We start from the raw sequence: 18,213 nt of genomic DNA, 5'->3' as shown, positions 1-18,213 counted from the left end.
ATTATATAAATTATTTATATATTATATTATATTATATATTATAAACGTCGGCCAACAAGAAAACAAAGAAGTGTGAGCTGATACCTACCACTATGCGATCGCATGGCCTGGAGGCACAAAAGCCATGCAATCGCATGGCCCTGAAATCCAGGCCACATTGCTATAAAAAGGCAGTTTGTCGAACGAAATATTAACCTTTATCCATCCATCTCTCTATCTCACTCACGTATATATATATATATATATATATTTATATTATAATTTTAATTTTAATTTTAAATTCTAATAATAAGGGTATGTTAGCGAATGTTGTAAGGGTGTAAGTCGAAATTCTGTCCGTGTAACGCTACGCTATTTTTAATCACTGTAAGTTATGGTTAATGTTATTTTTAATTTAATGCCTCGTAGCTAAGTTATTATTATGCTTATTTAATGCCGAAGTAATCGTGATGTTGAGCTAAATACTAAAATTAGGTAATTGGGCTTTGTACCATAATTGGGGTTTGGACAAAAGAACGACACTTGTGAAAATTAGACTATGGGCTATTAATGGACTTTATATTTGTTTAATTAAATGATAGTTTGTTAATTTAATATAAAGATTTACAATTGGACGTACCTATAAATAACCATATACACTCGATCGGACACGATGGGCGGGATATTTATATGTACGAATAATCGTTCATTTAACCGGACACGGGAATGGATTAATAGTCTATGGAATTATTAAAACAGGGGTGAAATTATGTACAAGGACACTTGGCGTAATTGTTAACAAAGTATTAAAACCTTGGGTTACACGCAGTCGATATCCTGGTGTAATTATTAAATAAAGTATTAAGACCTTGTTACAGTTTAAGTCCCCAATTAGTTGGAATATTTGACTTCAGATATAAGGATAATTTAACGAGGACACTCGCACTTTATATTTATGACTGATGGACTGTTATGGACAAAAACCAGACGGACATATTGTGATGACCCGGGAATTTTCGACCAAATTTAAACTTAATCCTTATATGGTTTCGACACGATAAGCAAAGTCTATTAAACTGAGTCTCATAATGTTTGAACTATTTTCATGTATGCATTTGACTTTGACCATTCCTGACGATTCATGAACAATTGTTTGTAAATAAATATGTATATGTAAATATAAGTATATGTATATTAAATTAAAATTATAAAATATAATTTAAGCATTTGAATTAAATACGAAAAATAGAATACAAAGTAATTGAGTGTAAATTTAAAATGAATCTATATATATATAACTATGAATTCTATGATTAATTATTATTATATGTGTACTATACTATATATATATAATTTATAAATAACAAATATTCATTAAAGGCTATCATATTATATTATGTAATTAATAATATAAAATACAATCTAAAATATAGTTGCTGTATTAAAATTAATATCTTCATTATCAATATAAATACTAATATTAATATTAATATTAATAACAGTATCATTAATGATATTATATGAAATCGGGTACATTTGATTCATGATTATTATTTATTATTTAAAATTATAATTAGTATCATTAATGAGACTAGTATTATATTTTTATTTTTATTTTCGAAATTATTATTAGTTATTATTAAATTTATTAATATAACCATATATGTATTATTACTGTTATATAGTTTGATTACTAATATAATTATTAGTATTATTAGTAGTTTTTTTTATATATTATTTTTAATAAATTATTATTTACTATTATTACTAGTATTAATACTTATTATTTAAAAACATTATCAATATTAAAAATTTGTGAAATATATATATATATATAAAAAATACGATTCATTATATATATATATATATATGAAAACTGTGTTAAACAAATATTAATACAAATAAAATTCATATTCTGTTTTCCATCGTTTTCCTTGCTGTAGGGAATTTACTTTATGCCTTTTAAGTCGTACAAATTGAAGCTCAATCATCAGAACCAAACAAATTCATCTACTTTATTTATCTAATTAACTTTTGACAGAATATAAATTTTGTCGAGTAATCAAGCTAGGAAACAATCGTCAATAGTGTCAATTAAACAGTAATAATAATACTTAACCCTTATAAGATCTCCTGTTAACACATTTCAGATTAAAAACCCAGAAAAATCCCTTGAATTTTATCATAAACGTCGACTGCCCTGTTTTATATTCTATTTTTCAAAAACTCGACTTTCTAACAAATTTTAAAAATCTAATAACGCAGTGTTTCTAGGATTTCATCACTAAAACTGTCTGTAAAATCTTAGATTCCAAATCGTTTCCTTGATTGAGAATTTTTGAGTCAAAGTATCGAATTCAAAAAGTCAACTCGTCTGTTCATTGTAAAATTCGAGTTCAATTGTACGTTTTAAGTTAAATTAACGTTTCAGGTAGTTTCTAATTATGATTTGAAAACTTTTTCATGAAGTAATTATTTTCTAAAACAGTCTCTATATTTGAATTCGATTTTGGGTTTTAATAACGGGTTCTTCATTTATTTTTTTTCTGTCCAGCTTAATCTATCTTTTGTTTTAATTAAGTTGAAAAATCTGTAATCGTTTCTGGTTATTAAATAAATCAGAAAACGAATGTGTAAACTGAGGTTGGAGGATTTTTTTGGTCGAATGATGTTCAGTGTTAAGAGGAAGAAGAAGATGGGCATTTGAAAACAGTTTAAATAAAAATGGGTATGGATTATAAGCAGGAAATGGGCATTAGCTCAATTGGTTATGGGTGTTAGCGTGTTTTCGAGAGGTCATGGGTTCGAGTCTAGTACAAGACATCTTTTTTAAAAACCAATTTTTGAAGGTAGTTTCTTTATCTTTTGTTATTATTATTATTATTATTATTATTATTATTATTATTATTATTATTATTATTATTATTATTATTATTATTATTATCGTTATTATTATTATTATTATTGATGTTATTATGATTATAATGGTTTTTTATCAAGATTGTTATTATTATTGTCATTTTTTTTATATATTATAAGTATTACTAATGTATTTATTATTAGTAATTTTATTATTTAGTATTATTATCATTATTGTGATTAAGATTAAGATGATTATTATTAATGAGAAAGTAATACGATTTACTATCAATTTCATAAATATTAGTATTAATATCATTTATATAATTATTAGTATTAACATTATGTATTCCTATTATTAGTATCATTATTATTAAGGTTAATAGATTATTATAAGTATTATTATTAAAAATTATGAGTATCGTTATTATTATCATTAAAACTATTATCCTAACTAATATTAACAATAAAATTACCATAATTACTATCGTTATCAATATTGTTATTTTTAATATTATTATGATCAAATACAACTTTTAATTACCGTTATTAATATGTTTACTAAATAAATATTATGTATATAAAAATACATTTATAGGTAATATTATATAAAAGTATGTATTAATCATATTAACGAATGTTATGCAAATATTCATATATAACAAATCAAGTATATTTTTTTTTATAAAACTAACTGAAAATATATATTGATAAAACTATCTAAACACTAATCACTTTTGTACCCAAAATTGAATATAAATAATATGTAACATAAGTTATAATATATGAATTTGTTCAATTGCGATTATATATATTAATAAATATACAAATGATATAGGTTCATGAATCTGAGGCCAATCCTATACTTGTTCAATGTCGATCTATGTATTTTTACTACAAAATACATTAGGTGAGTTTCATTTGCTCCCTTTTTTACTCATTACATTTTTGGGCTGAGAATACATGCAAATGCTTTATTAACTGTTTTACAATATTTATATGTGTGAGTTTCATTTGCTCCCTTTTTTACTCATTACATTTTTGGGCTGAGAATACATGCAAATGCTTTATTAACTGTTTTACAATATTTATATGTGTGAGTTTCATTGCTCCCTTTTTAAATGCTTTTGCAATATATATTTTTGGGACTGAGAATACATGCGCTGCTTTTATAAATGTTTTACGAAATAGACACAAGTAATTGAAACTACATTATATGGTTGAATTATCGAAATCGAATATGCCCCTTTTTTATTAAGTCTGGTAATCTAAGAATTAGGGAACAGGCACCCTAATTGATGCGAATCCTAAAGATAGATCTATTGGGCCTAACAAGCCCCATCCAAAGTATCGGATGCTTTAGTACTTCGAAATTTATATCATGTCCGAAGGAGGATCCCGGAATGATGGGGATATTCTTATATGCATATTGTGAATGTCGGTTACCAGGTGTTCAATCCATATGAATGATATTTTTGTCTCTATGCATGGGACGTATGTTTATGAGAAATGGAAATATGAAATCTTGTGGTCTATTAAAATTATGAAATGATTATTTTTGCTAAACTAATGAACTCACCAACCTTTTGGTTGACACTTTAAAGCATGTTTATTCTCAGGTACTAAAGAAATCTTCCGCTGTGCATTAAATCATATTAGAGACATTACTTGGAATCATTCATGGCATATTTCAAAAGACGTTGCATTCAAGTCGTTGAGTTCATTAATATTATTATTAAGTCAATTATGATTGGATATATTATAAAATGGTATGCATGCCGTCCATTTTCGATGTAATGAAATATTGTCTTTTCAAAAACGAATGCAATGTTTGTAAAATGTATCATATAGAGGTCAAGTACCTCGCGATGTAATCAACTGTTGTGATTCATTTATAATCGATATGGACTTCGTCCGGATGGATTAGGATGGGTCCTTTCAGTTGGTATCAGAGCGGTGGTCTTAGCGAACCAGGTCTTGCATTAGTGTGTCTAACCGATAGTTGTTTAAATGCATTAGCGAGTCTGGACTTCGACCGTGTCTGCATGTCAAAAGTTTTGCTTATCATTTCTTGTCGGAAATTACCTGCTTATCATTCTTAGTCTAGACACGTCTTACTGCATTGACTGCATGAATAGTGTATAGATAACTTCGTATCTTAGCGTATCTTTTACTGTAAACCTTGCCTGACATATTCCGTAGATTCCTCCGTAACTTATGGGATTTTAGTATTCTATATGCATATGTAAATTATGTATTTCAGGGTACTAATCTACATCCTATAATCTATTTCTTATCGAAAATCCTTCATCTGATCGTATGAGATGAATCCTGCAACCAGTTCGAGTCCCTCAGATTCCGATAACTATTCCGATAGTTATTCCGACAGCTATTCCGACATAGATGTTCACCTAAGCTCCGAAAACAGCGTCATCGGCATGAATCAACTAATCAGCCATTATCAATTCATTTAATTGGTTCGTAGTCGACTTAATTAATGGAAACGCGCAGAAGGCAATCCCTTTCACCAGCCGAATTCACCTCTTGACAATGAACCTGAAGCGTTTACCGGCGAACCTGTTCGAGACACCATTTTCAGTCTCATTTCCAGGGTAACTCGACAAGATTATATTCTATCCACAATTCTGAATCTTATCTATCCGCTCGTTCCGACCGACAATCATCCTGGAGTAATAAGTCAACGAACTTCGCGCTCGAATAATCAATTCGGAGAATATGGTGTAAAATGTACCAGCTTCAGCAACATCACCAGCACCAACAGTACCATTAATAACAGCACCAATACCATCAACAATCCATGCTTCAATATCATCATCTGTACTTTGAGTATGATCTTCGTTCTACGTATCGTTCTACCTCATATATCTTCGTTCGACATGGCGAATATGTAATCTCTAAAGTTTTAAAGATTATTTATTCTAGTTCCAACCGAAAACTAAATGAGTTTAATATTAAGTTAACTCATTAAATCCATGATTACATCTGAAGAAAATATATATGTATATATGTTTTCATAAAGATTGTAATTAAAAATTCTTTTGTACAAATTGTTAATGGTGAAAACATTTTAACGGGTAGGTAATACCCGAGGGATATTTAAGATTTCACATTAATAAGTTACATTGTACGTTCTTCGAATCTGATTCAACACTCATTTACTATCCTACTTGCAACCACAGCTATACGAATCCGTTCATCACAGAATAACCATTTTCAATCAATTTCATATTTGGATTTTGACCTATCCGAATCCAACAAGTGGCATAATGAAGAAAAACATTGGATAAAATAAAAATTGCTAGAAACAAACGAATTAACTAATTGAAATTTTGTTAAGAATTCACGCTAACTGTTCCTAGCTAACTGATTACATTTTATTTATCGCAATTTACATTCTCGTAATTTTATTTATTGTCATTTAATTTCTGTTATTTACTTTACGCACTTTATTTATCGTTATTTAATTCCTGTTATTTATTTTACACACTTTAAATGTCGGGACACGTATACAAGGTTTTGACATATCATATCGACGCATCTATATATATTATTTGGAATCACCATAGACACTCTATATGCAGTAATGATCGAGTTCTCTATACAGGGTTGAGGTTGATTCTACAATAATATATATACTTTGAGTTGTGATCGAGTCTGAGACAAATACGGGTCACGATACGTATTAATTAATTCGAATATTATATATTAAACTATATATGAATTATTGAATTGCTAATTGTGGACTACCAACATTGGACAATTAAAATGAATTAAAATATTGACTATAACATATGAAACTAAACAATTCTTCAAGTTTGCCACTTGAATTCATCTTAAACCTCATTTGTATCTTCACGATTACATTCTGCGTTCAAACCTTTCATGATTCTTGAAAACACCTCAACCGAGAGGATGAATCAACCGCACTCCATCTACGGAAGGAAAGATTTGTGCATATAGTTATGCACCTGAGAAACTCTCGGCAACTGAGTAAAAGTTTAACACGTAGCCGCGTCAGATCCTTTGGCATTTATTAGCAAAAATAACTTTGCGATCCCTTTTCAAAGTAGCAAATTTTGTCACAGCTTCAGCAAATCAACTTCGACTTTTCGTTCGAAACAACCTCATTATCACCTTGACTAATATGTATGTTCATTTATTGTTACCGGGAACTTTTTATATTCCACCATATTACCGTCAGCGTTTAATCATCTAAAAACACAATTTTCTTGAAATCATCTCGGATCGATAACAAATGATTCAGATAGGGTAGCAGTAAATGTAGAGGAATCGGCAATCAGTACTTTGAAAACTCACAGCATATCTACATCAACAGTTATATGTATAACATTTATCTCTAGAATTATGATCTTTCATTCTGAAATTCTGAAAAGCACTCAGTCTATAAATCAATACTCTGAATGTTGAAAAAAAAACTGAATGAAGCAACAGAAACCATAGACAACCGTAAACGACCTTAATCATCGGAAGTTTGATGATAAAGAATAGTATGTTGGAAAAGCTCAGAAAAAGTGGAACTGGAAAACGGATTGAGCTAACCACGAAAGAGACCAAGGATAAATACAAGGACCAAACCCTATATTCAAAGAATTCAGGTAATTCTGGATTCATTGAAATCTTTAGAGAATATCTTGCTCCTTACTCTAAACCCTTGCAGACAATAGTTTCTATCATTCCTCTGATCTTAGAAATTCCAATATATCATCGTATCTTTCATTATAAATATCCTCCATAATTCTGAAGATATTTTCATAACTATTCTTATCTAAAATCATTAATCTCGTCGTGCTATCAGTGTTACATAATATAGAAACTGTTAGTTTCTATATTCTGTAAACTCTCGAGCTTAAAATATAAATGTTATTGAAGTAATGTTGGGAACTGATGCATGAGTTAGTATAATATAATGACACTTGATCAACGTGATTATATTACAGTAAGTCATGCTGAGTTCTAATGGGACATGATGGTTCACAGTAGATCATACCACCATCTTGTGTCATGTTACATAACTCTTTCATTCTAATTAACTTCAGAACATATCAAGAAAGTATATTCTTGATAGCTCTATTCTCAATGATTCTAGTAATTTGACGAATCAAATCGTGCTATTACGTTCTTTCTTGATTATAACATTAAATTCATTCGAAACTCCATACTTACAAATTCCAGACCATTACTCGTTTTACTAGAGATCGAGAGGAGATTAAAAGGACGAAGAGCTCCGAAACATAAAGGAAGATATAAAACTCGACAACAACACTGAAATTACAATAATTAAAAATTAAAACATCACGACAATTAAAAATTAAAAGATTACAATCAAACTACTCGTCGTCGTCAATTGTCATCTACAAAGTAGCGTTCACCAGTCATTTCACCATCCGTGAGGTACTCTGGAGACATCGGTATTTCTCTTGATGCCTCAACTGCTGCTTCAGCTGATTCATCGAAGTAACGATAACCCAACGTCTCTTCATCTTCAAGAACCGCATACAAAGAAATGCGTTTACCGCGATCTTCAATGGTATCTTTTATAAAGTACCATTGATCATCGGTACATAGAAAACTTGCCCTACAATCCGCATCATAATTGTCTTTATAAAAGAACACAGACGTGAATTCACACGGAACTTTTTCCTTCAGAAAGGATAGCAATTCTTGTAAACCAACATCACGAATGTCGATATCTTCAAACAAAATACTGTCGCCCCACTTATATTCCTTCATTTGATTACGGAAATCACCTCCGTAATGAACATCGAATGAAACAATCATTGGGGGAAGTGTTAACATTTTGCAGTTTGGGAGTGTTTGATTTTGATTTTGAGAGACGTGGAAATATAAAAGAAATATATGTTTGAGTGTATAAAATGAAGTATATGGTTGGTGTTTATATAGTGTAAAAGTGACCGTTGGGATAGCCGTTGAAAATTTTTTTTTTTTTATTTTTCTAACGGCTAAAAATTTGGACAAGTTTTTGGGCGAAGGTGGACGATGTCCGTTGGGACCTCTCTCATGATAGTTTCATTCGTGCTCTTCGAATAATCAAATTATTTTATATGTATTATTCTGTAATGATGAAAACTCTATTTATCAGCTCATATTCGTCAAGAAAACATATTTATTGTTAACCATGACGACCTCACTCAAATTTCGGGACGAAATTTCTTTAACAGGTAGGTACTGTGATGACCCGGGAATTTTCGACCAAATTTAAACTTAATCCTTATATGGTTTCGACGCGATAAGCAAAGTCTATTAAACTGAGTCTCATAATGTTTGAACTATTTTCATGTATGCATTTGACTTTGACCATTCCTGACGATTCACGAACAATTGTTTGTAAATAAATATGTATATGTAAATATAAGTATATGTATATTAAATTAAAATTATAAAATATAATTTAAGCATTTGAATTAAATACGAAAAATAGAATACAAAGTAATTGAGTGTAAATTTAAAATGAATCTATATATATATAACTATGAATTCTATGATTAATTATTATTATATGTGTACTATACTATATATATATAATTTATAAATAACAAATATTCATTAAAGACTATCATATTATATTATGTAATTAATAATATAAAATACAATCTAAAATATAGTTGCTGTATTAAAATTAATATCTTCATTATCAATATAAATACTAATATTAATATTAATATTAATAACAGTATCATTAATGATATTATATGAAATCGGGTACATTTGATTCATGATTATTATTTATTATTTAAAATTATAATTAGTATCATTAATGAGACTAGTATTATATTTTTATAATTATTTTTGAAATTATTATTAGTTATTATTAAATTTATTAATATAACCATATATGTATTATTATTGTTATATAGTTTGATTACTAATATAATTATTAGTATTATTAGTAGTTTTTTTTTATACATTATTTTTAATAAATTATTATTTACTATTATTACTAGTATTAATACTTATTATTTAAAAACATTATCAATATTAAAAATTTGTGAAATATATATATATATAAAAAAAATAAAAATACGATTCATTATATATATATATATATGAAAACTGTGTTAAACAAATATTAATACAAATAAAATTCATATTCTGTTTTCCATCGTTTTCCTTGCTGTAGGGAATTTACTTTATGCCTTTTAAGTCGTACAAATTGAAGCTCAATCATCAGAACCAAACAAATTCATCTACTTTATTTATCTAATTAACTTTTGACAAAATATAAATTTTGTCGAGTAATCAAGCTAGGAAACAATCGTCAATAGTGTCAATTAAACTGTAATAATAATACTTAACCCTTATAAGATCTCCTGTTAACACATTTCAGATTAAAAACCCAGAAAAATCCCTTGAATTTTATCATAAACATCGACTGCCCTGTTTTATATTCTATTTTTCAAAAACTCGACTTTCTAACAAATTTTAAAAATCTAATAATGCAGTGTTTCTAGGATTTCATCACTAAAACTGTCTGTAAAATCTTAGATTCCAAATCGTTTCCTTGATTGAGAATTTTTGAGTCAAAGTATCGAATTCAAAAAGTCAACTCGTCTGTTCATTGTAAAATTCGAGTTCAATTGTACGTTTTAAGTTAAATTAACATTTCGGGTAGTTTCTAATTATGATTTGAAAACTTTTTCATGAAGTAATTATTTTATAAAACAGTCTCTATATTTGAATTCGATTTTGGGTTTTAATAACGGGTTCTTCATTTATTTTTTTATGTCAGCTTAATCTATCTTTTGTTTTAATTAAGTTGAAAAATCTGTAATCGTTTCTGGTTATTAAATAAATCAGAAAACAAATGTGTAAACTGAGGTTGGAGGATTTTTTTGGTCGAATGATGTTCAGTGTTAAGAGGAAGAAGAAGATGGGCATTTGAAAACAGTTTAAATAAAAATGGGTATGGATTATAAGCAGGAAATGGGCATTAGCTCAATTGGTTATGGGTGTTAGCGTGTTTTCGAGAGGTCATGGGTTCGAGTCTAGTACAAGACATCTTTTTTAAAAACCAATTTTTGAAGGTAGTTTCTTTATCTTTTGTTATTATTATTATTATTATTATTATTATTATTATTATTATTATTATTATTATTATTATTATTATTATTATTATTATTATTATTATCGTTATTATTATTATTATTGATGTTATTATGATTATAATGGTTTTTTATCAAGATTGTTATTATTATTGTCATTTTTTTTATATATTATAAGTATTACTAATGTATTTATTATTAGTAATTTTATTATTTAGTATTATTATCATTATTGTGATTAAGATTAAGATGATTATTATTAATGAGAAAGTAATACGATTTACTATCAATTTCATAAATATTAGTATTAATATCATTTATATAATTATTAGTATTAACATTATGTATTCCTATTATTAGTATCATTATTATTAAGGATAATAGATTATTATAAGTATTATTATTAAAAATTATGAGTATCGTTATTATTATCATTAAAACTATTATCCTAACTAATATTAACAATAAAATTACCATAATTACTATCGTTATCAATATTGTTATTTTTAATATTATTATGATCAAATACAACTTTTAATTACCGTTATTAATATGTTTACTAAATAAATATTATGTATATAAAAATACATTTATAGGTAATATTATATAAAAGTATGTATTAATCATATTAACGAATGTTATGCAAATATTCATATATAACAAATCAAGTATATTTTTTTTATAAAACTAACTGAAAATATATATTGATAAAACTATCTAAACACTAATCACTTTTGTACCCAAATTGAATATAAATAATATGTAACATAAGTTATAATATATGAATTTGTTCAATTGCGATTATATATATTAATAAATATACAAATGATATAGGTTCGTGAATCTGAGGCCAATCCTATACTTGTTCAATGTCGATCTATGTATTTTTACTACAAAATACATTAGGTGAGTTTCATTTGCTCCCTTTTTTACTCATTACATTTTTGGGCTGAGAATACATGCAAATGCTTTATTAACTGTTTTACAATATTTATATGTGTGAGTTTCATTTGCTCCCTTTTTTACTCATTACATTTTTGGGCTGAGAATACATGCAAATGCTTTATTAACTGTTTTACAATATTTATATGTGTGAGTTTCATTGCTCCCTTTTTAAATGCTTTTGCAATATATATTTTTGGGACTGAGAATACATGCGCTGCTTTTATAAATGTTTTACGAAATAGACACAAGTAATTGAAACTACATTATATGGTTGAATTATCGAAATCGAATATGCCCCTTTTTTATTAAGTCTGGTAATCTAAGAATTAGGGAACAGACACCCTAATTGACGCGAATCCTAAAGATAGATCTATTGGGCCCAACAAGCCCCATCCAAAGTATCGGATGCTTTAGTACTTCGAAATTTATATCATGTCCGAAGGAGGATCCCGGAATGATGGGGATATTCTTATATGCATATTGTGAATGTCGGTTACCAGGTGTTCAATCCATATGAATGATATTTTTGTCTCTATGCATGGGACGTATGTTTATGAGAAATGGAAATATGAAATCTTGTGGTCTATTAAAATTATGAAATGATTATTTTTGCTAAACTAATGAACTCACCAACCTTTTGGTTGACACTTTAAAGCATGTTTATTCTCAGGTACTAAAGAAATCTTCCGCTGTGCATTAACTCATATTAGAGACATTACTTGGAATCATTCATGGCATATTTCAAAAGACGTTGCATTCAAGTCGTTGAGTTCATTAATATTATTATTAAGTCAATTATGATTGGATATATTATAAAATGGTATGCATGCCGTCCATTTTCGATGTAATGAAATATTGTCTTTTCAAAAACGAATGCAATGTTTGTAAAATGTATCATATAGAGGTCAAGTACCTCGCGATGTAATCAACTGTTGTGATTCATTTATAATCGATATGGACTTCGTCCGGATGGATTAGGATGGGTCCTTTCACATATTGAATAATCCAGGACAAAGGACAATTAACCCATGGGAATAAACTAAAAATCAACACGTCAAACATCATGATTATGGAAGTTTAAATAAGCATAATTCTTTTATTTCATATTTAATTGCACTTTTAATTATCGCACTTTTATTTACTGTCATCGTATTTAATTGCACTTTTAATTATCGTACTCTTTAATTATCGCAATTTTATTTATCGCAATTTCATTATCGTTATTTACTTTACGCTTTAAATGAAGTTGTATTTATTTTTAATATTTTACATTAGGTTTTAACTGCATCTAAAGTTTTAAAATCGACAAACCGGTCATTAAACGGTAAAAAACCCCTTTTTATAATAATAATATTACTTATATATATATTTGTATTTTTATAAGTTAAAACTAATATAGCGTTAAGCTTGTTTAATTTTTCCTGTGGAACGAACCGGACTTACTAAAAACTACACTACTGTACGATTAGGTACACTGCCTATAAGTATTGTAGCAAGGTTTAGGTATATCCACTCTATAAATAAATAAATAACTTGTGTAAAATTGTATCGTATTTAATAGTATTTCGTTGTAAAAATAATACTATTTCCTAGTACACCTCGCAACACATCAATGGTACCGAATTGACGTCCAAAAATGGTATGCAATTTTCATATTTACGATTTTTGCAAACCTCTTAAAAAAATTAACCACTAGTTCATTCGAGTAACTTAGATTATAAACAGAATAAAAATATCATATGTAGTATCTTTAAATAGGGTGTTTTGGCCCATCCTAGAAATAGCACTCTTGCTATATTGAGGTTTATAAAATAAAACAATATATGTTGTTTAACGAAATTATACGATATTTGCTTTTGTTGTGACTTGCAAAAATTGGCTGTCTATTGTTGTTAGTATTGGTGAAATTGTTTGTTTTAGAATATTACAGTATGGTTTACGACAAAATGATCGATGGAATTCATCAATTAGTAAATTTTTAGTTGGAGAAGAAGTGTTTGTTATGGCTTTTGGTTGAAAGTATGAGTCAATTAGCAATGTCAAAAGTTTACAACGTGTAGTAATATAGTGCTAATTTAACCTTTGTTGCTATTTGTGTAGGTCGTCACACTTTCTACAAGATGTCTCTTTACGTGCAAATGCATAGATTATTGACGAAATGAATGATCCTCAACTTGGTTTTTCTAATGAGCTATTGATGTTTATAGTCTATACTCTATATTGTAGATATGTTCATTATATATGTATAATCATCATGTAACTAATTTCTTTTCTCAGTTTTATATATCTTATAAAAAATTGAAGTTTTGTATTGTTATTTTTTGGGTGTTTAGTTAGGTTGCAGTTTTGTTAATTAAACTAATGTTATGGATATTTTATATGACTTGATTTTTCTTATGCAGATTCTTAATCTCTATTGTTTGGAAATTACAATGTAAGGTATTGGCTTTTTGGTTTGGTTTAGTAATTTTTGTTATCTGTTTTATAAGTTTTCTTTTCAATAGTTATTGATGTTGCTTTGTGATTGTAAATTTGTTTTCCAAAAGGCTATCTTATTAATATAAAGCTTCAAAAGTTTGTTGAATACTGAGTTTGTGATGGTAACTAGAAAGGTTCGGTTTTTATTAATGCTACGTATTTGTAGGCAATGAAAAGCAATGAAAATGTTGGTACAAATTTTGTCCATGTTTTTATTTTTGCTGCTTCTGGTAGTAATTCTTTTGAGGTGATTTCCAAAATCGTATCTAAGCCAAAGATCGTATTTAACACAGCCCCATGCCGTGTGCGTAAATATCACTACATAATTAGACCACGACCCCAACTAATCGACTACAAAACCACAATGACCCAAATGCATCCGCAACAACGCGCGGGCCATTCATTAACTAGTTATTAATAAATCAGGTTCTAAAATTGTAAAATAATAGAAAGATTTTATCACCTTCATCATCCTAGCTTGTTCAGTACTCTGTATAAAAACGAAAGAAAAAAAATATCATCATCATCCATCCATGGTGACATCAATTTAGAAAACAAAAAAGAAAGAAAAGACAAGATAAGCAATTGAGGTGGCATCTTATGATTGGGCCAAGAATCCCTCACGCTACACTTTCTTCCCGTGAAGCACAAGCACCCATCGCTGGCAATTTTTGCATCCCATCACGCCCCATTGTGACGGCATGGTGGCGTGATGGTGGTGATATCGGAGCCACGTAGTCTTAGCGAAAAAAATTCCTCACAATCTACTCATTCAAATGCAACTAGATAACACTTTTATTCAACACAACACTTCATTACACACATACGAATTATAAGTACAACATTCAGGCTGATTCCAAAATTAAAACTATGAACATCAGAATATCGAACCAATACATGATCAACAATGATTCAGGGATAAAGTTCAATAACAGAATGATAGGTTTGAACATGCTTTATGGTATAATGAGTAAATCCAGCCTCTTGAATCACATAAGACCATTCTTTCAAGGTCCTCTCTTTTCCTTTACTTGTATGAGCCATCATCACCATATCAAGCATCAATACCACTTCACTAAACTTGTCATCTTCCTGTCCTACGACCGCCTCAACGATGATCACCTTCCCTCCATCTTTCGGGATAGCCTCTCGACATTTTCTTAGTATCGCAATGCACTCTTCATCTCCCCAATCATGAAGTACTTTCTAATAAATTACAGTAGAAGTTATAAGTTTTTATATGTTCAGGTTACTTGGAACGGCTAATACTTTTACTATGGTATACGCGGGCTAATAAATAACACATGACTGCTTTCATACCTTTCCATGTCCGATCTTAACCTTAAACCTCAAGATCTCAAAAACCCAACTATAGACAACACTATTACTATTTCCCTTATATACTAAATTACTATATTAAACGAGACTCAGTTTTTTGTCGTTTACCTACTGAAAAACGACATCTTAGCATATCACAATATCTTTTTTCTAGAAAAATTGTAAATTAATTTCCTTTTCTTTTATTCACTAATAATAATAATAGTCATACCTTTCCATGTCCGATCTTAACCTTAAACCTCAAGATCTCAAAAACCCAACTATACACAACACTATTACTATTTCCCTTATATACTAAATTACTATATTAAACGAGTCAGTTTTTTGTCGTTTACCTACTGAAAAACGACATCTTAGCATATCACAATATCTTTTTTCTAGAAAAATTGTAAATTACTTTCCTTTCTTTTTATTCACTAATAATAATAATAAATAGTAACATAATATCTTTTTTCTAGAAATTTTTTTTCACTAATAATAATAATAAATAGTAACATAATATCTTTTTTCTAGAAAAATTGTAAATTACTTTCCTTTCCTTTTATTCACTAATAATAATAATAAATAGTAACATGTTTTATTCACTAATAATAATAATAAATAGTAACATGCCCGGGCCCGTAAGTGGTGCAACTAAGGATTCAGTTGAATACAACGCCCAATATTGTAACACAGCATTATTTAGGGAGCATTAGTACTACTTTATTAAATACTCCCTCTGTCCCATTACAAGTGTTCACTTACTTTTTGCACACAGTTTTAGAAAATCTCACTAACTTCATTTTCCACCAATCAGAAATTTTCTCTCTCCAGAATAACCTCTTCTCATTGGTTGAAATACAAAGTGGACACTTGAAATGGGACATCCCAAAATAGAAATGTGGACACTTGTGGTGGGACGGAGGTAGTACTACATAAAAAGTTCACTTACTAATCGATGTGGGAAAAGAATCCAATAATTAATAGAACTTGACATCAATAACTTTGTGAGTAAGTTCAATATCACCTTGTTTAAAATATAAACAAAATGTTGAAATTCGAAATAGTCCATACTTGACTTAACTACTTGAAACAAATGTTATTGATTACCATAATCTAATTATACATGTAATTATCTAATTCATATACCATTGTACGATTCTTCATTCCCATGTAGACAAAAAAAATTGAAAGTTTATACATATCTAACTAGCTTTCAAAAAAAATAAATACATATCTAACTAGGATAAAAAATAAGTTCTTTTAGATATCTGTGTCAATTTTGTTAGAGTAGTATGATTGTTCATTATAATTATAATTACGGAGCATTTTATTAGAATGTTTACGTATATATGTCGCACGATACAATTAAAATGTTTGATCTGTATTAAAATGTTGAAAATGTTTAAGCATTTTATTAAAACCTTTTAGATAATAAAATGTTTACGTATATAATTACGGAGCATTTTAGTCAAAGATTTGGCTTTTATAAAAAAATTGTCATTTTTTTTATGTTTATTGATACGGCGTTAATTGTCGTTTTTGAAATAGCTTACATTATTTATTAGAGCATAAAGACCTTTCAATACGTTATATGTCGCCTAATTTTCATTGATCTGTATTTATAGGGGCCTTTTTTTACCGCCTCGCTCGGGGCACTAGAAAACTCAGGGCCGGCCCTGAATAGTAATAGTGTTGTGTATAGTTAAAACGAGGTGAATTTAAACATTTGTTTTAGAATACATTAACTATTATCTTTGGACCAAAAGAACTATATGAATAGACTAACCATTAAGTAAGCAGCATCAGCCTTTGGAACATGATCAAACATATTACCCCCAACATGTTCAACTCCTGTCAAAGTAGGAGCTACTGACACCACATGAGGCAGATCAAAATTTATACCTTTAATCCATGGACAAGCCTCCACAATCAACCGTAATGCCGTCCCATCACCACCACCAACATCCACCACTGTCTTCAACCCCTCAAACACCTCTGGACAACCCTTAACCACCGCCACCCGTGCATCACATGCCATTGCATCGTTAATAAGCTTATCATGATCGGGATTCATGGCTGCATATTTCCATACATCAACACCGCCATGTGCCGCCTTAAACGCAGACTCCTCGTGGCCTAAAACTGTAGCACTTAACTTATGCCATGGTGACAACATGACTGGACTACTCTCTAGTAGCACGAAATCAGCCATCCTACTTTTTCCATTTCTTGCTAGAAGCTGAGACAAAGGGGTGTTAACGTATCCAATTACTGATGTTTCTGAAACTGGTTTTTGGTTAAATATCTTATACTGGATTAAAAACCTCATGATCCGATACAGTGAAGGTTGTGAACACCCGAGTTTTGATGCTAACTCGGTAAGTGTCATAGGAGTTTCATGGTTTTCGAGGATATCGGGTATACCGAGCTCAATGGCACACTTGACCACAGCCATGGGAGTGAAACCAAAAACAAATTTCCATATTTCTAGTTGTGCTTCTTCTTCTACTTTGGGAATTATTTTCTCCAT

At 29.0% G+C, this 18,213-nt stretch overlaps 1 protein-coding gene across 1 annotated transcript; it reads right to left on the bottom strand.

Moving 5' to 3' along the window:
* Positions 1-15,275: 15,275 nt before the first annotated feature.
* On the bottom strand, positions 15,276-18,213 carry LOC139879876 (acetylserotonin O-methyltransferase-like). Its single transcript, XM_071865452.1, has 2 exons — positions 17,470-18,213; positions 15,276-15,569 (listed from the first exon to the last, which is right to left on the bottom strand). Exons 1-2 carry the CDS (start codon positions 18,211-18,213, stop codon positions 15,276-15,278), a joined length of 1,038 nt encoding a protein of 345 aa, XP_071721553.1.

Source organism: Rutidosis leptorrhynchoides, chromosome 1 (assembly GCF_046630445.1).
Source record: "Rutidosis leptorrhynchoides isolate AG116_Rl617_1_P2 chromosome 1, CSIRO_AGI_Rlap_v1, whole genome shotgun sequence".
Lineage (NCBI taxonomy): Eukaryota > Viridiplantae > Streptophyta > Magnoliopsida > Asterales > Asteraceae > Rutidosis > Rutidosis leptorrhynchoides.
Note: the sequence above shows the minus strand (reverse complement) of the source record. Positions and strands in the feature narration are given on the sequence as shown.